At 43.9% G+C, this 23,671-nt stretch overlaps 1 protein-coding gene across 1 annotated transcript; it reads right to left on the bottom strand.

The window, feature by feature from the left end:
* Positions 1-3,839: 3,839 nt before the first annotated feature.
* Positions 3,840-23,569, bottom strand: cmpk2 (cytidine monophosphate (UMP-CMP) kinase 2, mitochondrial). The gene is made up of 5 exons (XM_078541666.1): positions 22,901-23,569; positions 14,735-14,849; positions 11,923-12,124; positions 6,539-6,772; positions 3,840-5,484 (listed from the first exon to the last, which is right to left on the bottom strand). Exons 1-5 carry the CDS (start codon positions 23,516-23,518, stop codon positions 5,355-5,357), a joined length of 1,299 nt encoding a protein of 432 aa, XP_078397792.1. The 5' UTR covers positions 23,519-23,569; the 3' UTR covers positions 3,840-5,354.
* Between the last annotated feature and the right edge of the window lie 102 nt (positions 23,570-23,671).

Raw genomic sequence — 23,671 nt, 5'->3', positions numbered from 1 at the left:
AACAGGAAGGGCTTCCACTCCATGAACGTGCAGATAGTGTGTGATCACAGGATGCTGATTCTACAAGTCTGTGCAAGGTACCCAGGCAGCTCCCATGACACCTACACCCTCAGACACTCCCAGGAATTGTGCGCAGTCTTCTGAAAAGGAGAGAAGAGCATTGATTAGTCCAGCCTGTGCCTGGATTCCCATCGCATCCCTGCCAACCAAGCCAGAGTGGGACATTGCAAGACTCCAATTCTTTGTTAACCCGCAGCTGCCGAACACTCACACAAAGAAGCCAGGGCTGACCCCCACCATTGCCCAAAAGCTGCCTCCTTCACATGTGGCACCGTAAGGTGTTACTTTGCTAATCAAGGAGGCATAAGCACGTGGAGCGCAAAGACTAGCAGATGGATTGGTGCCCTGCTACCTGGAAGTTCGCCTCCCAGCATGTTAGCACCCTGACTTTGACATGCTTCCCAGTTCCAGCGCTCTGCCTAGGTGCAGATCCTAAAGTTTCACCCCCATTCTATAATCTGGTGTCAGTGTCACACATGCTGTGGATGCAGAACACATCCTAGCTCAACCCTCTCAGGGTGAACTAGGCATGGGCAATTTCTGCTGGCCCACCCAGCGAGGGAAACATGTCATGAAGGATTCACTGCCATTACTGTACTCAGAGTTCCGGGTGAGGGCGGGTTGAGGGGAAAGGGTGACGGCGGCATTAAATGACCTCAGCCAACATGCTACTCACCCTTCCCGAGCGCAGGAGGTCGTTGGGAGGGAGTGTTGGTTGAGAGGTAAGGGATGGGGAGAGAGTACCTGCAGGGACCAGACCTTCTGGGGAGGTGGAGGGCACCTGATGATAAGAGGAGACTGCTGATTGAGTATATTCAAGGCTGAGATAGATAGATTTTGGTCAATAATTGGCCACTCAAGGGCCTTAATTAGGGCAAGGGCAGGCTGGCTGGCTGGCTGGCCTCAACTCACCCTTTCCAGAGTGAAATAGCAGAGAGGGAGCGGGCAGGAACCCAGTGGGAAAACCATCCAAAGAATTTTACGGCCCCTCCCTACTTACAAACCCACCAGAAGGGGAACCTAAAATTCTGCCCCATATCCATTTCTTAAGAAAGTAAAAACATAAGTAGGCTATATTGCCCCTCAAGCCTGATCGCTGTTCAATAAGATTACAGTTAATCTTTGACCTCGATTTGATTTTCCCACTCGATCTCCAAATACCTTATGCTATTACAGTCCAAAATGTATCCATCTCAGTCTCGAATATACTCAGCATTGACATCCATGGCCCTCTGGGGTAGAGAGTTCTTGCCATAATTGGACAGGGCTTTGGTGAGACCGCACCTGTTGATGAACAATCCTCCTGCACCTGCAAAACTTCCTCCAGTGAACTTTCCCCTATGCACAAGCTGACCCAACCACAACACGTCATTGCTGAAGTGGATACTGACGGTCTTCCTCTCATGCACTGTCAAACATACTCGAGGCGCCTCCCATCCTGATCTTTTCAACTTGAGATCCTCCAAGGTTAAAAAAAGCTGTCGCTACACAAGCACGCTGTGCCATTTGTCAGAGGGAACTGAAACAGCAGCTGCAGTTAGCGAGTTCTTATTCAGATGGGTCAGTGACAAGTTTAAATACAGTAAAGTCCTGAGGTGTCAGCTGTGGCTCAGTTCATAGCACCCTCGCCTTTGAATCAGAAGGTTGTGGGTTCATGTCCCACTCCCGGAAAACCAAGAACTGTGAAAGTACTCGAAAGAGTTACATTCTGTGACTGTTGATAACTCGAAAGAGTTACAGTAAAGTCCTGCCGTTCAGAGACGGGGGGTGGGTGCAGTTTACCTTCCCACCAAACCTCGCAGAAGGTAAAAATCGCGAATGATGAGCATGCTTTTCAATGCGAGTCAATTAGATAGGGTCCAGCAATGTGAGGGCAGCATTGGTTTGTGCAGTTACTCTCCAGCAAATTGTGGTACAGTACGAGCCCTTGAGCAATTCAAGGCGTGTATTGAAAACTTTAAAAGAGACAATCGTCATTTAAGAAAAAAATGAATCACCTCAAAAACTGGCAGACAAAATCGGTGAACATTTCAAAATTGAACAGCTGTTGTTGCAGCTCTGGACCGAGAGATTCGGACGTTTTCAGTTTGATCTCTCCATTCAGGCTGCACTTCAGCTGCAACCATTCCAGGCACTGTTTCTCACACCTGTCGAAAAGGTGCTTAAAAAAAGAGAATGATTTGTCCACAGCCAGGACTAATGGAAGGAATCCACTTCTAGAGACTTCGACACCATCTCCCTGCTAACACATGTCGAGGTCTCTGCTGCGTCATGGCAGCCATCTCCTCGAGCAAAGAGAGAGGAGAAAGAAAACATGGATAAGCCAACGTTGCTCACGTGATGGCTGATGCTGTGTACAAATTACAAAGCGTGGGTAAGTGAATACGCGAACAAGGAAGTCGCGAAAGGCAGAACTTCACTGTACCTATATGAACTGCTGCTTGAACTCATCTCCATTTCACTGGTCAGTTGCCGAAGCACCAGGAAACCCTGAGTCCTGCTCAAGTAAAATTTAGAGCTGAGTTAAAAACCATATCAAAATAGCTCATTAATATCTGCTAAGGAGTTAATTGCGCGGATGAGAACTCACATTTTCCCAATTGGGAAATCCCGGATTTCAGCCAGTAGGTTTCTCACTGGCATCCAAAAGTGTCTCAATTAAACACGGAAGTGGGAGTGTTGAAGCCCTTTTGCACTCTCAACCTAAGAAGGAATCATTTTTATCTACATTGCTGTCACCCCACTTATCCAAGCATTAGAACAGCTTGGTTCTGTTCATTTTGATAATAGCTGGACAGGGTCTTTTGGATCCCACACCACAAGGCATGGGCTGGGGAGGGGTGGGGGCAAGAGAAACGTGAATGGTTTTAGTGACAGGACCCTGGGCACATCTCTGAGCAAGGGCGTACTCAGCAGGTCTGCCCCCTCAGTTCCTTTCAACATGGAGAAAAAAGATGGCCACGTTTGTGAAAGTCTGTCAGTCCAGTCAGGACTAGGATGGAGCCTTAACAGGTAAGGGGAAACTCACTGATCTCAAGCCCAGGGCTAGTCAAAACCAGAAAGATGGGCAGACAAAATTACATCTTCTTCTTAATAAGGAGAGCATGAAGTCTTCTTACTTTTCTTGAAGTAGTGCCTGATGCTAGATTAAGGTGAAATTTAATTCTGAACTGTTACCCTGTATGTTCACTTGCATAAAATTCAATAAAATGGAAGGCAGTTTAATTATTCATGTCAAGTCTCCTCTCACTAAATTGTTTTCAGTTAGTTTACAAAAATGTGGAAGAACAGGAGGATACATATGAAAGACTCAACACATGGTTCAGATTATAAGGGGACCTTATTATTATGCCTGCTGTTGTATGATTAGATATTGAGCAATACAGGAATACTTGTGAATACAAGACACGTGAAACACTTACAAGAGTGACCAGAACTGCCGAAGCAGAGAGAATCGTTGGAATTTTAACGTGACACAAAATGGGGGATGTAAGATCAGCCATCCATTATTGGGCCAATCCAATTTTCCTTACCGCTGAAGTACATGGCTTTCAGGGAACGGACATGCCACATGCCTACCTGGTCTAAATGACATGTCATGCCAGTCCCCACACCATGTAGTTCACTCCTAATATTATCAGGGAAACAAGGGATAGGTAATAAATACTGCCTTACCCAAAAACAAAAAAACAGTTCCTCAGGCAATGTAGATTAAATACTTATTTTAATTTTAGATCTTTCCATAAAATGTCATTGATACACAAAGTAAGGTTATATGGGTGTATTTTAAGTTTATTCATTACAGAATTATAACCAAACTACAGGATGATTACACACAACAAAAGTATTCAATAAATTGAAATAGCATATATTCTATATATATTGTTTACAGCAGAACAGGTTAAGGCATTACATATCAATCAAGGGTTGTCAAATGGTTGACCAGGATGAAACATGATGCAATTTCTAGAATCTGAAAAATTCTATACAATACAATATATAATTCTAAATGGGGTTTAAAAGACCATCCCATCCTTCACGTCACCAGCATGATAACCAGATAAGAGTGGACAATTATGTTGGCAAGGCACTTTGCTGTAACAAATTTACATCAGTATTTTGTATGAAGAAGGACTTGCCTTTATATCACGTTTTTCAGAACCACCAAACATCTCAAAGTGCTTTCCAGCCAATGAAGTACTTTCAAAGTGCAGTCACTGTTGTAATGTAGGAAATGCGGCAGCCAATTTGCAGAGAGCAAACGCTCACAAACAGCAATGTAATAATGACCAGATAATCCGCTTTTGTGATGTTGATTGAGGGATAAATATTGGCCAGAACATCGGGAATAACTACCTGGCTCTTTTTCGAAACTTTGTCATGGAATCTTTTGCATCCGCCCAAGCAGGCAGAAGGGGGCCTCTGTACAATGCCTTATTAAAAAGGCAGGGCCTCCAACACCCTCCCAATGCTCAAACACTGGAGTGGGACTTGAATTCAGACCCTTACAACTCAGAGACAAGAATGTTACCAACTGAACTACTGCTGACACTACACAATTCAAGTTCAAACTACTTTGCCTTGGAGCGACTTTTAACCTGCACCGAAAGTGTTTGGTTTTATTCAGGGGAAAGTTTGCAGCTTGGAATAACTCTTGAGGCTGGCCAGTGGAAACATAGCCTGAGCTAAGCAGCTACTTTCTTCCACTCCAAAATAACTGTCCAATCAATCTGGATTCTCAGGGACATCTACCTTTCACTGTACTGACTGGAGCATAGTACCTGATCTCACTCTATGGCCATTTAGATTACTGATCATAACAATTCCACCACTTTCATTCATTTCCATTTGAAGTGTTAAGAGATGATTTTCAATTCCACTCTCTGGGCAACAACCTAGTGGGGCAGATCACTGACTGTTGTAGGACCCAACTGAACAGGTTAATGCCCAGGTGAAGAAGTTGAAATTTATCCCAGGATCTCAGGTAGGGAGGTACTGGTGATCTGCCACTGGATAAGGGAGGACAAACAATAGGGCCCTGTATATCTCTTTTTAGTAGTTTAAAAATACACAGCTTGATGATGCAAATCACATCAGCTGATCACATCATTGCTTGCTGATTATTTCATCAGAGCAAAATTAGCGCATGGCTCATTTACATACCCAAAGCAAAAGAAATAGGTTAATGATATCTGTTCATGAACACTTGGTGCCCAGTTACAGTGTATTAAATAAAGGCATGAAAGGTATTTCAGTACTAAATGATTGAAGCTCAAATTCACCAATATACGAAGTCAAGTTTGTTCAATGTCACAGTGTTTCTCAATTAGGAGAAGAACGTTTTGAAGGACCTCTTCCTTTGAAGCACCGGCATCAACTACAACACAAGCTGGATTCTCCATCCTTCTGTAAGTTGCTTCCACCCTAGTACGCAAAGATTAGAAACATTTGTGAAAAAGATCAAAACAGTTCTTGGTACAAGCCACACAATTTGTTTGAAGTGACAAGTTCCTATCACCGTAAGTAACCTGAGGTTTCAATGTTATGATCTGCTGGTTTTTGTGACTAATAATGTGGTCCATAGCTTCATCTTCAGTATTTAGAGTTAGCATTTAACTATACTTCAAGTGACTTGAGACCACTTTACTGAATCACTCATAGATTATGGGTGTTCTTCTGGTCTCTTGCTGAGGTTAATGTAGACCAGGTATGTAGGGTGTGCCTCATAAATTGGCAGTGCATTTTTAATAAATCATTTAAATCGAAAATAGCTGGCATAGGTACAATGGCTAAACTATCTCATTCTCTGCTCTAACATTTTACAAATAGCTGTTACATAAACTTCAGCATGAATTATCTCTTCATATAATATCTCCCACTGTGTTATCCACCAGTGCCTGAAATGCCGCTTTTGATTTTCTCCAGGAGAAACGTCCCAGTCCCAGCTGTTGCTCACTGACATCCAGCTGCTACTGTTGAAGTTGAGGGTCCAACACTGAGCTGCTGCTCCAGTCTCCAAAATGCTGAGTTACCAGTCCCCACAACACTCTGGACCAATCCCAATTACAGAAACGTTCCAATAAGAAACCCAACAGGAACCCACCAATTGTTGTATTTCTCATAACAATGCCCCAACACTTTACAAAGCCGGAAGATGAACAATGAACAGGAGGTAAAGGAATTAGGAAGGGGAAAGAGTCATAGAGGCAGGGAATACATCTTGCTGGAGAAGAAAGTGATGGAAGGGTTCAAAAACAAGGACAGGGACTTTGGAATTTTGTTTTTCACGAATGAATTAAAAATAGGTGCTGATTCAAAGAGGGATCTAAACCTTGGTCAAAAAAAGATGGGTTTTAAAGAATGTTAAAAATGTGGAGAGATGTGGAGAGGCAGAAGAAGCACTTATTCTGGAAAGATCCTATGTAAATAAGCCAAAAATGGCTGCATTCTCCTTAGTTTTAAGTAGAGTCTGTCTTACTTCTGTCGAAATAAACTGTTTGCTTCCAGCTCGATTTCTTCCTTTGTTCTCATCTCTCCTCTTCGTTCTAAGCGACGGACTCTCTCCTCTGCATCGACTGTGAGCAACAGCACCAAATCTGGTTGAACTAGATCTTGGGGCCACTGGTACAATTCATGGTGTGGGGGTGGCAGGTTCTCCACCTTTCCACTGACTTCTGTTGCAATTGCATACGCTGCAGTGCTATGCCAGAATCTAGAACGTAACACAATTTACTCAAACCTTCATAAAGTCATACTGTGTTACAAACAGTGAGATGAGTTTGGTAACTTGTGGGAAAAGTTGACAATAATTTATGCAATGTCTTAACCTACCAAAACTGGACTTCTTTTTCTGATCATTATTCAGAATAGTTTAATTTACACTAAATTAAAGACCAGCTTCTTCATTGACTTCATAGAGGTCAGTCAGTAAAGCGAATAAGTGCTGTCAATTTACATATGGTTATATTCTACTTTGTCAAAAGATGCTTTTATAAGTGTCAGCATATCTAATAATGAAATCTTTTAACTTAAGAAACCAGACAACCCAACAAATAATACCCAGCACATTTTGCAAATTACATTTAATTGATTTTTCAATGGCTTTGTTTTTTAAGGACTAGTTCATCAGCAAATAGCAACTAAATTATCTTGTGAAATTGTATCATCTGATCCAAAGAATAAGAAAACTCATCAATAAACCAGCAGATAGCAGATTCATCTCTCTGCAACTTATGGGGACCGGAATAGACCATCAGTCCCTCATGCGTGTTCCACTATTCAATTAACTCATGGTTGATTCATAATTTAACTCCATCTACTCACCTTGTTTCTGTAACCCTTAATATCCTTGCCTAACAAAAATCTATTTATTTCAATTTTGACATTGACCTAGCATGAAAAGCTTTTAGGGGGAGAGAATTTCAAATTTTCATTATCCTTTGGGTGAAGGAGTGCTTTCTGACATTAACCTTCAATGACCTAGCTCTAATTTTAAAGTTATGCTCCCTTCTTCTGCATGACACCCTGCCATGGTTTCTCCCCAGCAACCCTATAAATTCACTTAGAAAATACTCTGGCCCAGATTTTCGCTCCCAGGTCGGGTGTGCAGTGTTGGAACGTTTCCTGGCTCTGCGAACTGGCGTGGTGTGCACGGCGCAGGCTCGATTAGAAGTCAGGCCTGCCGTGCCCAGAATGAGTCCAGAGGCTGTCGGGTGCGTAGGCGGGCTGGGCAGAAGGCCTGCCTCTGTGCACAGGCACTTTGTTAAATTTATTTTAAAAATGAAAACAAAAAACTGCCCTTCGTCCCTCACCCTTCCTCACCACCCCACACACTCCTCATGCCCCATTCATGCCAAGTTATGCCACCTCATGCCCCTACCCACCCACTCCATGGCCCCTCATGCCCACTCTGCCACCTCATGCACCCTATCAACGCCCCTGGCCCCTCATACTCTCAATGCCACCCTATGCCCCTCTACCGACCCCCATGGCCCCTCATCCTTCTATGGCAACCCATGCCCCCACTCATCCCCATAGCCCTTTAAAGCCCCTATGTTAACTTAGGTGCCCACTCATGCCAATCCATACCCCCCATCCAGCACCTCTTGCCCTTACCCACTCCATGTCACCTCATGCCCCCATCCACACCCCCATGGCCCCTCATGCCCCCTATGTCACCTCATGCCCCCAATGGTCCCTCATACCACAATGCCACCCTATGCCCCTCTACCCACCCCTTACCCAAAGGGTAGCTTGGATTTCTACAGCTCCACACGCTATAAGATTGGCCTTATCAGCAACCTTGTAAATAGGGCCATTAGCCATTTGCTCACTGTGCAAGCTTGATGCTGAGATAAGGTGCATCAAAGCTATTCTGCAGGATAATGGCTAGCCTGGCCAGGCCATTGCTTTTTGTGTATCGTGCATACACAGGAATGGGCCTGAGGTCAGCATTTTCGGACGTGAAAAGAGCCCAGTGTACCTCGAATGACCCTGGGGTAAAGTTCCTCTAAACTTTGAGCAACAAGTGAAGCTAGCCTTTTCATACTGCTACTGTGCAGTAGTATTTTCCACTAACAGAATGCTGCCGTCAAGCTAAAAAGACATTCTTCTACCACACAAATCAATAATGTGGTATATGAATTTCAGTGCCAGTGTGATGCAAGATGTGTAGGCAGTACATTCCAATGACTGGTGGATCATATCAAACAGCACATCCTTCCGGCTGTTCGCAACAGGCAGAGTATCGACAGTACCTAATCAGCCCGTGCTTGCAAAACACAAAACACAAAGCCTAACATTAGATGTGATTCCACAATTGGACAGCTTTTGCTGAACAATCCCGAGTGTGCTAAGAATTACACTAATAACTAATTTAGGATTATCAGTTGAGCTTGCAACGTGGCTCACGTATGCTTGCTAGAAGCTAGGTATATTCATATGGAAGGACATGTCCTCAGCAGGCAGAAGGAACATGTCCAGTATTGTGCCTTGGTTAAATTAAGCAAAAGCATGGGGGACAATAGTGCCCTGTGCATCCTCCATGGTAATGCCTTGATTAATCAGAGTCAACTTGCCAATCAATCAGCACTCTTTTCTCATGCAATATACATTGTTGCTCCCTTTGAAATTTGGCATTTTTGCATCTGTCCTGATGTGCGCAAGATGAAAAGTTTTGACAACATGTCTCTTTTTTTCAGCAATACTCAAGTTCTAAACTACCAAGCAACTACTTCATAGCAGCTTGCTGGAGCTGGTAAATAAGCTTTTCAGATTGCAGCAGTACATTATGACAGTGCTGTTCTGACAGCATTAGATGTATAAAGGGCTGTTCTCTTCGGTGACACAACATCATGATTGTCATTACATTCATTTGTGCACCAACCGAAATGTCAGAGCTAGCTTGAGAATGTATGAAACAGTTAGCCTCAAACTGATCAACAAAATAATAAAGAGGGAGAAAATAAATTTTGAGGGTAAACTAGCAGGTACTATAAAAATGGACATAAGAACTTCTTTAAACATATAAAAAGGAAGAGAGGGACCAAAGTGAACATACGGCCCTTAGAGAATAAGGCTGGGGAAATAATAATGGGGAACCAGGAAATGGCAGAGGAGTTGAATAAATACTTTGCTTCAGTCTTCACGACAGAAGATATTATTAGCATTCCAAAAATACTAAGTAATCAAGGTGTAAAGCGGGGGGAGGAAATAAGTACAATAACTGTCACTAGAGAAAATGTATCATGGAAACTAATGGGGCTAAATGCTGATAAGTCCCCTGGACCTGATGGGTTGCATCTTAGGATATTAGAGAAAGTAGCTACAGAGATAGTGGATGCACTGGTAGTACTCTTCCAAAAATCCTTAGATTCTGGAAAAGTCCCAGAGGACTGGAGAACAGCCAATGCAACACCCTTATTCAAAAAGGGAGGGAGACAAAAACAGGTAACTATAGGTCAGTTAGCTTAACATCTGTCATTGGGAAAATGTTGGAGTCTATTATAAAGGATGTAATAGCAGAGCATTTAGAAATACATAATCTAATCAAGTAGAGTCAGCATGGCTTCATGAAGGGAAATCATACCTGACAAATTTATTAGAATTCTTTTGAGGAGGTAACAAGCAGGATAGATAAAGGGGAGCCAGCAGATGTAATATATTTGGATTTCAAAAGGCATTCGACAAGGTACTGCACATAAGGCTACTGAATAAAATAAGAGCCCATGGTATTGGGGGTAGTATATTAGTATGAATAGAGGAATGGCTAACTAATAGAAGACAGAGAGTTGGGATAAGGGGGGCATTTTCGGGATGGCAACCTATGACTAATGGAGTGCTACAGGGATCAGTGCTGGGGCCTCAATTATTTACACTATGTATTACTGGCTTAGATGAGGGAAGTGAATGTATTATCGCCAAGTTTGCGGATGACACAAAAATATGTGGGAAGGCAAGTGGTGAGGATGACACAAGGGGTCTACAGAGGGATATAGACAGGTTAAGTGAGAGGACAAAACTTGGCAGATGGAATATAATGTGGGGAAATGTAAGGTTATGCACTTTGGCAGGAAGAATAGAGGAGCTGAATATTATTTAAATGGGGAAAGACTGCAGAAGGCTGCAGCACAGAGGGATTTGGGAGTCCTTGTGCATGAATCCCAAAAAGCTAACATACAAGTTCAACAGGTAATAGGGAAGGCAAATGGAATGTTGGCCTTTATTTCAAAGGGAATGGAGTATAAAAATAGGGAAGTCTTGCTAAAACTACAAGGCACTAGAATACTGTGAGCAATTTTGGTCCCCTTATCTAAGGAAAGGCATACTGGCATTGGAGGCAGTCCAGAGAAGGTTCACTAGGTTGATCCTGGGTATGGAGGGATTTTCTTATGAGGAAAGGTTCAGCCTGTACTCACTGGAATTTAGAAGAATGGGAGACAACCTTATTGAAACATATAAGGTTTTTAGGGGGATTGGCAAGGTAGATACTGAGAGGTTGTTTCCCCTTATGGGAGAGTCTAGGACAAGAAGGCATAATCTCAGAGTAAGGGGACACCCGTTTAAAACAGAGATGAGGAAGAACTTCTTCTCTCAGAGGGTAGTCAATCTGTGGAATTCTTTACTGCAGAGGGCTGTAGAGGTTGGGTCATTAAGTGTATTCAAGGCTGAGATGGACAGGTTTTTAATCAGTAAGGGAATCAAGGGCTATGGGGAAAACGCAGGAAAGTGGAGTTGAGGATTATCAGATCAGCCATGATCGCATAGAATGGCGGAGCAGACTCGATGGGCCGAAGGCCTACTTCTGCTCCTGCGTCTCATTGGCTTACATGAAGATGGGCTGCACTATCCATAACTAAATGTGGGAGGATGATGCAATTAGTTGCTGTCCCAATGCTTGAATACTAATGTGAAAGCAGCTTTAGGTTTCTGAATTTTAAAGCAATATTCTGTAGTTCCGTGTTTACAGTAATCTTGCCTTCTTCATTGCTTTCTTAAATTTGCAGCAGCTGTGTTTCTACACTAAGCCTGGGTAAGGGATCACATTATAAACTGCCTTTCTTTCTAGTAGAAATTCTATTTTCTACAGCTGTAATGATACTGGCAGCTAAGTGTGCTTAAGAACTTAATTAATTGTGTTGAAAGTTATAAATTTATCAGTTTTCATTGGAGATCCACATTGTTATATATTGTCAGTTTTTCACTGGGCACCACTGAAAATTACACATAATGACATCAATGTTTTAACATGAAAGTTACATGTCACTGGACCATTTGTGCAAGGAGAGTTACACACCAACAGAGCATCTTTGAAAGCCATGTGTGTTATTCACTAAGGGTGAAATTTCTAAATGCTAGACTTACCGATCCACAATTACTGGAGACTTTTCAGATACACTTGCTATGGTGGAAGCAGTAATGTAATTGCCCAAAGCATAAAAAGCCCGTCGAATGGGAGGTGGCTTTGCGTCAAACGTTTTTCTCAAGTGGCCAATGCAGTCCGGTGGGGACTTCAAAAGTGTTGCTTGAATAGAGTTTCTTAAAGCCTCAGTCAAAGTACTTTTTCCTATAGATAAACACAAAGAGCTAAAACCTATGCCCATAACACACCACAGAGCGGTTCTTTTTAGTTGTTCATTACTGTGTAAAGTTCGCAGGCTACATATAACCAGAGCATTGAGCAAGGGAAATGTATGAGTTTTGATATCCTACTTGCTCAGCCACTCAGTGGCCTAGTGGTTAACTGGATTATCTGGTGAGCCATATAAGAGAGAAAGTCCCAAGTGAGATTGCCATTTTGTGTTGATTCAGTTGGTATGGGACAGTAGACCCCATAACTGGCTAAGGAAAGAAAAAAATCAGCCAGGGTTCCTACTCCACATTCTACCCAACAACCTCAGAAGGATCACTTATGTCTTTGTTGGGTGAGTAGCAAATGACATTCAGTTGTGATGCCTTTTATTGTTAGATTATTGCCCTTTATTGAATAGATTTGTACATACAAAAGGAACAATTGAATAAGGTTCCCTAACATGATTCACCATCTTTTGAAGAGGAGAGGGAAAAACGCTTCTGCTCCTCACCCATGCAGGTATATTATGAGGAACTGAATGAACTCAATGAAAAATAGTAAAATATCAAATTCACTGTCTACCCAAACAAATAGCATTATTAAACAAAAACAGAAAATGCTGGAAAAACTCAGCAGGTCTAATAGCTTCTGTGGAGAGAAAAACAGAGTTAACATTTCGAGTCCGTATGACTCTTTCTCAGAGCTGAAGAGAAGTGAAAATGTGATGAAATTTATACTGTTTAAGGGGGGGGAGGTGGAGCAAAAGGCCAGCAATAGGTGGAGGCAAAGGAGAGATTGACAAAGATGTCATGAACATAAGAACAAAGGGGTGTTAATGGTAGTGGTACTAGCAAAAGGAGGTGCTGATGGTGGCATTAAGGTCAGAAAGCAGAATGTGATAATAGCAGGACAAGGGTAAGCAACCTGGAAAGAACAACATGAACAAGTGACAAATGGCCCTTGTGGGGGAGGGGTGGGGGGAGGGGCCAGTGTTGGGTAAAAAGATGGAAAATAGGATAAAGGTGGGGATAGAGCAATGAATAAAAATGAAATTAAAAATAAGTGGATTAAAAAATAAAAATGAATATTGAAAAAAGGAAATAAAAAGGGGGGGTGAGGATGGAGGAGAGAGTTCATGGTCTGAAGTTGTTGAACTCAATGTTAAGTCCGGAAGGCTGTTAAGTGCCTAATCGGAAGATGAGGTGCTGTTCCTCCAGTTTGCGTTGAGCTTCACTGGAACATTGCAGCAGGCCAAGGATGGACATGTGGGCATGAGAGTAGGGTGGGTTGTTGAAATGGCAAGCAACAGGGAGGTCTGGGTCATGTTTGCTGACAGACAGAAGGTGTTCCACAAAGCAGTCACCCAGTCTGTGTTCGGTCTCTCCAATGTAGAGGAGACCACATTGAGCAGCGAATGCAGTAGACTAATTGAGGGAGGTGCAAGTGAAGCACTGCTTTATCTGAAAGGAGTGTTTGGGCCCTTGGATGGTGAGGAGGGAGGAGGGAAAGGGTCAGGTGTTGCACCTTCTGCAATTGCATGAGAAGGTGCTATGGGACGGGGATGAGGTGTTGGGGGTGATGAAGGAGTGGACCAGGGTGTCCTGGAGGGAACAGTCCCTACGGAATGCCAACGGTGGGGGGAGGATGTGTTTGGTGGTGGCATCATGCTGGAGTTAGCAGAAATGGCGGAGGATGATTCTTTGAATGTGGAGGCTGGTGGGGTGAAAAGTGAGGACAAGAGGGACGCTATCATGGTTCTGGGAGGGAGAGGAAGGTGTGACGCAGAGGCACAGGAGATGGGTCAGACACGGTTGAAGGCCCTGTCAACCACAGTGGGTGGGAAACCTTGGTTAAGGAAGCTTTTATTTAAGTAGCATTACTATTTAATTTGCTTATTTGTTATTCTTATCAGTTGTTATTTAAAACCTATTTACTGATTTAATCACTCCCTAACACTTTTAGGTTAGCCAATATCAGTCTGATAATAACTGACACTTAAACTTTAGAATGTTTTTCAGTCCATTGTGGGGCTTTACTTGGAGCTGGTGTACTTGGTGACCGCCTTTGTCCCTTCCGACACGGCGTGCTTGGCCAGTTCCCCTGGCAGCAGCAGGCGCACGGCGGTCTGGATCTCCCGGGAGCTGATGGTGCTGCGCTTGTTGTAATGGGCCTGGCGGGAAGCCTCACCCGCGATGCGCTCGAAAATATCGCTCACGAACGAGTTCATGATGCTCATGGCCTTGGAGGAGATGCCGGTGTCGGGGTGAACCTGCTTCATCACTTTGTAGATGTAGATGGCGTAACTCTCCTTCCTCGACTTTCGCCGCTTCTTGCCGCCCTTTGCTACCGGTTTCTTTAAGGCTTTCTTGGCTCCCTTCTTGGGAGCTGGTTTCTTCTCATCAACCATCGTCACTTAATGGAACTAGCTCCTTAATTGATGGACTGCTTGTTTTGCATGTTGGCAACAGTTTAGGTAATACTAATTTAGACTAATTTTATGCAATACTAATTTAGACTAACGGCTGAATACAGCATGCTTTGTGAAGAATGTTACGTGGTACCTATTCTAGTTATGTAAAATATAAAACATGTGACGTTTCTTACCTGTTGCATCAAGCCCTTCTATCACAATTACTGGAAATGGACCCTTTCTACAAGTCCTGTCGCACTGATCCACTAATTGCAGAACATCCTTGGCTTTGGGAATCATATCTACACACTTTGATGAACAGAAATACAAACATAGCATTCAACGTAAAAGGAATTTTCAGAACAACCTGTAAATCATTGTTATTTTTCTTAGCTTTTGGTATCTGAATGCTTTGGCTTAATCCTGTTATCTTTCTTAAGTCTTATGTTTAGAATAAAAAGACACATTCAATCAATCAAGAAAGTTATGCTTTTATTGCACCCTTCAAAGGAGCACATTATCTCCAGCTGGTGGAGCCCACTGTAGGTCCTAGTCCATGGCACAGGGTCACAGGATCCGGATTCATGTGTCCTTGGCATGGAATCTCCCACTACAGTCGTGAGGAAGCCAAACTCTTCCCACGAAAGCAAGGACAAAGCATGGAGTATATTTATGTTGCCCTTTCATATGGTATACCCTGATGGCCATATTCAGTGAGACTGGACTTAGAGCAGGTCACTTGCACACCCAGCCTCTCAACCAAGCATGATATATGCATCAAACAAATCAAGAATGGGAAAGGAAAGAAAATACCTAAAAAACAAAGAATTTAAGTGTGTCTGCACTTTATGTGCAGACACACTTAAATAACATATGGCAGTTTTGTACATGTTTAAGGAGGCAGAATCACACGAATTGACTGACTGCATCTCTTTTTGCCAGATGAAATACAACGTCTAATGATGGTGTACATAAAATCATCGACAATACATAACCACTGAAGGAGCGCCCATATCTGGCTTTAATTTTAAAAAGTGGCTGAAATATGGAAATGGCACAGAAATAGCACCTGCAAGAGGAGAGTTTGACAAATAAAAAGCAAAATACTGTGAATGTTGAAAATCTAAACTAATTTGGAAGGCTAAGTCTGGTGCAAATGACAGCCCATCTAAGCCGGCTCCTACTCACCGACCTCCGAGTTTAACTCAACACTTTCAGTTGTGTGTGTGTGTGAGAGAGAGCCAGTTCTGAGAGGTGGGTTAATGATTTGAATATTTAAATTAATGTATTGCAATGTCATTTTCACCAGCATTTAAATTTAATACGGCATGCTTGGACTTCCCAGGCTTCCTGGAATGTGCTACTGATACCAAACTAAGAAGATGAACAGCAATTCTTGAGACTCATTAAAAGTTAGGCATATGACAGCAGTAAATACTCAAGTAAACCTTTGCTTTCTTACCACCCACTATATGAAAGGATTTGTTGAGAGTGGTCACAGTGAGAGGTTAATTTGTGCAGTTTGAAGGTGACGGAAAGTCAAGATCAGGATGGGTGGCACCATGACAACCTTAGGTTGGACTTCAATCAAGAAGCATGATGGCCGTCAGCAGCAGCGATAGCATTCTGTAAGAGACCAGCAAATAGTCAACAAAAAGAGGAGCAGCAGCAGCCTGCTGTGAAGAGACCTGCTAGTGCTAAGCAGTGAAATGAGCAACAGCAGCAGCAACAACTTGCATGGAAAGACTTGGCGGGTGAGAAGCAGAGGGACTGAGCTCACAGGAGGCATTACCTGCGTAACAGAGTGTATAGGCGGAGGCTCAACTTCCTTGACCTCTCAGAATAGCAGTGCTTCTGTGGCTCAGACTGCCATGTGAGGTGGTGGCAGATATTTGCAACCACCTAGTAGAAACCCTGCTTCCTGCTGGCCATGATTCGTCACCGTTACTACCCTCAACTATTTTGCATCTGGATTCTTCCAGGACACTGCTGGATAAATATCCAGGATGTCCCAATTGGCTGTCTACAAATGGGTAAGACAGGTAGATTGTTTGCTAGTGATGACAGTTACATTAACTTTGTCTTTGATGATGCGTCAGAATGAGTGGGTGCTCAGGTTTGCCTCTTTGGTTGTTTCCCACAGATGCATGTCATCGTCAATTTTACAGACTCTTTACATACTCAGATCAACCAGGACCATTTGTGAAACGCAAGCAATTTCATTTTATCAGTGTTCACCTGGTGTGCAACCACAAGAAAAGGTTCATGTAGGTGAGCACTAGATACCTGAGGAGCTGCCATGATGCTTTATCCGGCAGCAGTCCGCACCACCCCTCTCTCCCAACCTCTCTGCAAACAGACTTATGAGGTCATTGCTGGAAGTGAAAGGATGCCCCCTTCAAACTTGGTGATGACCCCCAACAGAAACCCCACCAATGAAGCCCAAGAGCGAAACACTGACAGACACATGACAACCAAATGTGTCACTGAACAAGTGACTGGCATGCTCAAGATGTGCTTCAGGTGCCTGAACTGACCTGGAGGCACCTTTAAGTACACACCAGTCAAGGTCTGCAGAATGATCCTGATGTGCTGCACTCTGCACAACATTGCACAGCAGCGAGATTGGAGCTGTAGGAGGAACAAAGACCTCACCACACCAATTTGTTGGATGAAGAACAGAAAGATGGCAACCACAAAGCAGCACCAGCTGCTCACATTGCTGCTCAGAATGCCAGGGATTTCCTTCCAGCTGTAAGGTTGAGTTAGTCACTACCATCAGACCAATGTAACAATCACATTCAACAGCCACTCTCCCTCCATTCATCCCAACAACCAATCTCACTGTCACAAAGCAATCCCTCAGCCAACCATCCACCCATTGGGCTGTCAATTCATGTCTTCCCATTAATCACAAGTAAGTGAAAAGGCGAGTAACCAAAAATGTACAACACAGGAAAGTAGGGCAAAGTTTTGCTATTGGTTTAAACAACAGAAACATAACATTTTTTCAAACACCCATGTGTATACCCTTGTGCAACTACAAAGCTTTACTCTTCCTTTTCTGTCACTCCAACATGACACAACCTCTTAGCAGAGGTTAAAGCCAAGCTGCTCAGATCCTTGTTCTGACTGCTGTGATGCTCCTGGCTGATGACCCTCTGGGTGTTGCAGCATGTGAGGACCCCATCAAAGACTCTTCCACCTGGAGCTATACAGGGGCAGACTCAGTCATCAGGCGAGGAGATAGCGACTAGCATTATACCAGCCATTCAAGAAGGGCTATGAGGCGAGGGGGGGTGGGAAAATGGTGGCGAAAGATCCTGGGAGGGAAGTCCAATGTGCTGGGGATATTCCCAGTGGCAGGAATGGCAGCGATGTTGGAACCCACTGACTGGAGGTGAGTGGCCAATTCAGCCAATAGTTGGCCTATTGCCAGCAATTTTACCAAGCAGTCAGCATCTTGTCAACATCAGAACATCCCTTGCCATGTGGGGAGACTACCAGCTGCATCGAGGCAGCCTTCCAGGGGCCTTTCATTCCAGAGGCTTATGGTCCAAGACGGGACCCATTCAGCATCAATGAGCACGCCTATGGCCCTGATTACATTGTTGGAATGTTCACCCCAGTAAATTTCCTACCGGCCCTTCAAAGGCCCTGAAGATGGAGGTGCCCTCTCCTTCTCCCTGCTGCCTCAGCAGCGGTCACATCTCTCAATGGTGCCGCCGAGGCTGCAGTGCTGCGGCCCTCTGATTGGGCCAGCAGCAGGGAGAGTCAGCTTGCCGTCATCAATTAGACAGTGAGCCAAGCAGCGGGCTTTTGATTGGCCACCACCAGTGAAATTGCCACCACAGGCCCGCTGTCCACCCACATGGACTCGGGACACATATTTGGTCCCAATGTCGGTAAGATGCCAGCCAGCATGTTGTGTACAGGCTGAGGAGGGCAATGGATCAGAAGTGGGAGCATTTCCTACTTCCATGTCTGCTTTCACCATCATCCCTCTCATGGGTTGGCCACATTTCAATGATACCGCATTGCTAGAGGGCAGTTTGATGCACATCAGTGACACCCTGGAAAGCCTAAGGCAAAGGTGTCCATCATCTTACTTAAGGCATCAGACTCATTGGCAACCACAGACTGCATAGCCATGGTCAGTTAAGGCTACACAGACCCACTTGATTGCCACGATTGATCTTTCACAGAGTCAGCCACTCTACTCAAGGAAGAAGACATCCTCATAATATTCTGGGGTATTAGCACAGTAATGGTTGGGCTGGACTCCTCCACTTCCAATGCAAATGTGGACAGTGTGCGTGAAAGTCCTGCCAGTACATCAGAGGTCTTCTACTGCTCCTTAACGATTATCTTGGGATACAGCATCTTCGTCCAGCTGAGCAGGGCTTGGAGAGTACTACCTCCTCCGATGTGGACTCTCCACAGCTGTCCCTGCCACTGCTATCTGTTTCTACTCACTTGTGAACCCTAAACCACCAGTTGACATCGCAAATAACTGCCTAGGTGAAGCCACCAAAGTGCGAGTATCTGCAAGGGTGCATGGTAAGCATGAGTTCTATAAATCAAGATCACTAGAGAAAATGTACTGGGAAACTAACAGGACTAAAGGATGACAAGTCCACTGGACTGGATGGCCTGCATCCTAGGGTCTTAAGGGAAGTAGCTGCAGAGATAGTGGATGCATTGGTCGTAGTCTTCCAAAATTCCCTAGATTCTGAAAAGGTCCCAACTGATTGGAAAGCCACAAGTGTAACACCACTATTCAAGACAGGCAAGAGACAGAAAACAGGAAATTATAGGCCAGTTAGTCTAACAACTGTCATCAGGAAAACGCTAGAATCAAATATTATAGAGGTAGTAGTAGGACATTTATAAAAATCATAATACAATCAGGCAGAGTCAACATGGTTTTGTGAGAGGGAAATCATGTTTGACAAATTTATTAGAGCTCTTTGAGGATGTAACTAGCAGAGTGGACAAAGGGAAACCAGTGGATGTAGTATATGTGGATTTCCAAAAAGCATTTGATAAGGTGTCACGTAAAAGGTTACTGCACAAAATAAGAACTCATGATGTTGGGGGTGATACATTAGTATGGACAGTTGGGATAAATGGGTCATTTTCAGGTTGGCAAACCGTAATTAGTGAAGTGCTGCAGGGATCAACACTGGGGCCTCAATTATTTGTATTGTAGCCAAATTTGCAGATGATGCAAACACAAGTAGGAAAGTAAGTCGTGGGGAGGATACAAAGAGTCTGCAATGTGATATAGATAGGTTGAGTAAGTGAGCAAAAAAATGGCAGATGGGGTGTAAAGTGGGAGAAAGTGAGGCTGTCCACTTTGGCAGGAAGAATAGAAAAGCAGAATATTATTTAAATGGAGAGGGACTGCAGAACGCTGCAGTACACAGGGATCTGGGTGCCCTTATACATGAATCGCAAAACGTTAGCATGCAAGTACAACAAATAATTAGGAAGGCAAATGGGATGTTGGCCTTTATTGAAAGAGGAATGAGTTATCAAAGTAGGTAAGACTTGCTACAGCTGTGCTGGTCATTGATGAGACCACATCTGGAGCACTGTGTACAGTTTTGGTCTCCTTAAGGAGAGCTATACTTGCATTGGAAGCAGTTTAGAGGTTCACTAGATCTGATTCCTGGGATAAAGAGGTTGTCTTTAAGCAAACATTGAGAATGTTCGGCCTATACTCATTTGAGTTTAAAAGAATGAGTGGTGATCTTATTGAAACATCATAGATTCTGAGGGTACTTAACAGGGTAGATGTTGGGTGGATGTTTCCTCTCATGGGGGAATCTAGAACTAGGGGGCACAGTTTAAAACTAAGGGGTCATCTATTTAAGACAGAGATGAGGAAGAATTTCTTCTCTGAGAGGGTTCTTTGTATTTGGAATTCTCTTCCACAGAGAGCAGTGAAGGCTGGGGCATTGATTATATTCAAGGCAGAGTTAAACAAATTCTGATCAACAAGGGATTTAAGGTTTATGTTGGACAGGCAGGAAAATGGAGTTAAGGCCACAATCAGATCAGCCATGATCTTATTGAATGACAGAGCAGGCTCGATGGGCCAAATGGCCTACTCCTGCTCGTATTTCTTACGATCTTATGATCTTTAAATCAACTTCTCTAAGGATTCATCATCCAGGAAGTCCATCATACACATGTAGGCCCTGATATAGAAAAAATGAATTTGTACTGGCACAACAAAAATATTGCAACATTGTCTTCATAATACTGTCATATCTTCCTTGCTGCTGAATTGTCAACGTGACTTCATGTTGTACAACATGTGGGTCACTAATATTTATATTAGTTGGCTGGAGATCCCCAACTCCCCATTATCAAAAGCCAGGGACGCTGAGAAGCTACTGATCTCCAGCACTTTCTCCTCTGCAATTGTCAGCTGCAAGATCTGAGCAGGAGCATCTCAGTCCTCTCCCTCTCCCTAGTGTTTTTCACTCTCTGCTCCAGCAACAGACCTAAGAGTGAATGCAACGGTGTGTGTCAATAGGTGCAAAATATTTGGCGAAGATGTCTATCAGGAAGAGGCATTAAACTACATGAGGATCAGTGATAGTAGCGGATGGAAACATGAGGAAGTGCAGAGAAACACAAGGACAGGGGTGCTTGAAAGGTAAGTATATGTGAGGGGTGATATGATGGAGTAGGCTTGACAAGACAGACTGGGGTGTGGGTTGACGCACACAAAAGGTTATAGGTGAATGTACACCTGCCTTGACCTGGTTAGGTCATTAAAGTTAAAAACAAAAAGCTAAAAGCTACTGCGGATGCTGGAAATCCAAAACAAAATTAAAGTGACTTCCCACATGAAGCCACAACTGTGGCGCAATGCTCCAGCTGCTGGCCTCCTTGGCCACTTCCTGTCATGTCTCTTTTGTTGTAACTGGAGACATCATCTTTCTATTGCTGGGGGAGAGTATTTTTCTCTGATTCCTCACTGTACTTAGTGATGCATCGTAAAATCAAGGCACAGCCTAGACCAGTCTGAATTCACAATGACACTTCTCATTCCCTCCGTTCAAAGGTTTAACTTCTCCGAATGGCATCTTTGGATTAGCCCTTTAAATAATCCAGTTAAGATTGAATCATGCGGATTTGCACTATGACCGCTGCCGCACATTCGACACCTACTCGGAAGTGATATTTTTAATTATCTGTCTACATTAAAACATCACAGATTGATACGCTGACAGTCCTTCCAGGTTTCCCACCCAATATGGCATCGTCCTGTGCCAAACATGTCTCAGAGTTATTATTGGGTCATTAACTCTTTCTTTCTGCACAGATTCTACCTCACCTGCTGAATGTCCAGGATTTTCTGTTTTCATGAAAGAAGATTTCATATTTAGTTGACCAGAAGCGAAGTTGCCTGTACAGCTACTGGACAGCAACATCAGACCTGACAGAGATATCCAACCTGCAAGCCAAATATGTTCCTGTTCCCAATTTTATCAGACCTGCAGTGTTGTGTCTTTTAACTGACCCCTCCTGCTTCCAAAACAGACAATGAGGCAAAGCACTGTTTGAAAAACATCCGTCTCTGTATAACATGCCAGCAGAAACGTCTGATTTGTGATCATTTTATTTTCTTTATTCATTCATGGGATTGCTAGTGAGGTCAGTATTTATTACCCAACCCTAACTGTCTTTGGGAAGTTACTCGCTCACCCCTTTCTTGAGCTGCTACAGTCCATGCGGTTTAGGTACACACACGCGGTAAGGAGTTCCAGGATTTTAACTCAATGACAGTGAAAAGGAATGGCAATAGATTTCCAAGTCATGATGGTGCATAACATGGGGTGGGTGGGGGGAGAAGTTCCATGTGATGGTGTTCCCATGTGCCCGCTGCCCTTGCCTGCCCACCCAGTTCCCCCCACCCCCCCCCCCCCCCCGATACTACCACTGCCACCATTGCCTGGGTGCTGATGCTGCTGTCTGTCCCTGCCCCCAGTTGCAAAGACAAATGGGGGCAAAAACAATATAATGGAGAAAAGAGATAAAAGGGAAAGTGAAGACCACGAGAGAAAGAAAACAAGAGGAAAAAGGGGGGAAAAAGAGCAAACAGAAGTGAAAGGAGCAAGGTACAGACAGGCAGAAGTGAAGGAAAGAGACAGAAATGAAGATAGTGGAAATGGTTCAAGGTTTTATAGAAAGGCGAGATTAGGGTTTGATGATGATGGTGATGCCAGGGTTTAAAAGCAATTTAACCAGTCCACGAGTGGTGTCCTCAAGCTATGTTCTCCCAAAACGCTGAACACACCTACCTTCAAGAATCATTAAAAACTCGTATCCTTCTGACTTACCTCTTCTAAAACGCCATAAGCATCTTCATATTTGCAGAATATAACGGAATTTTTGATGTTTAACACAGAGGGATGGAGCTCTGGTCTTTCAGCCAGCGAGATACAGTTTCTGAAGATCTCTCTCTCCTGCCCATCAGTGACCAGCCTCAGTCCCTGCCATATTCTGCCCCCACCATCTCTCGTGTAGCTGCAGAGAGTTGTCTGCCCGCTTGTACGGACCAGATCCTGCAATAGACCCTCTGTCTCTTTAAAATTTTGATCGTCTTGGACCAAAAATCCCTTGATCAAGGATCCCTCCTTGTTCGGGGAAAACGCCATCATTTCCATAACGCGACATCTTTCGGGCAGCCTGGTCAGTTTATCCCGCAGATGGACGTATGATTCTGCACCCTGAATCCTGTTTTCAGAGGCGATGCAAACCGAGTAGGTTTGACCGCGGCTCAGGAGTTGATGCAAAGGGGAATTCTCATCCCAGGGCCCCTCGGAGCTCGGGTTTAGAGCGAAATAAAGCGGCTCAGAGTTGTTGCTGCACTCGATTGCAAAGATCTTTTTAGCCCATTCCCTGTACAGAGCCGATCCCAGTGAGTGGGCCATCTCGAAGCTGCAGCGAACATTCATAGTCGCCGCAGTGACTTGGCGACACTGAACCTGGAATCGAAACGCAGCCTCCAGGAAACAATCGTGACGTTTGGAAAGTGAAAGCGCCACCGCTGCCCAAAAGGCCGAAAGAGATAACAGAGAAATGAAAGTCTTTGCTCTCTGACCAATGCG

Source organism: Cetorhinus maximus, chromosome 5, assembly GCF_964194155.1.
Source record: "Cetorhinus maximus chromosome 5, sCetMax3.hap1.1, whole genome shotgun sequence".
In the NCBI taxonomy this organism is placed as follows: Eukaryota; Metazoa; Chordata; class Chondrichthyes; order Lamniformes; family Cetorhinidae; genus Cetorhinus; species Cetorhinus maximus.
Note: the sequence above shows the minus strand (reverse complement) of the source record. Positions and strands in the feature narration are given on the sequence as shown.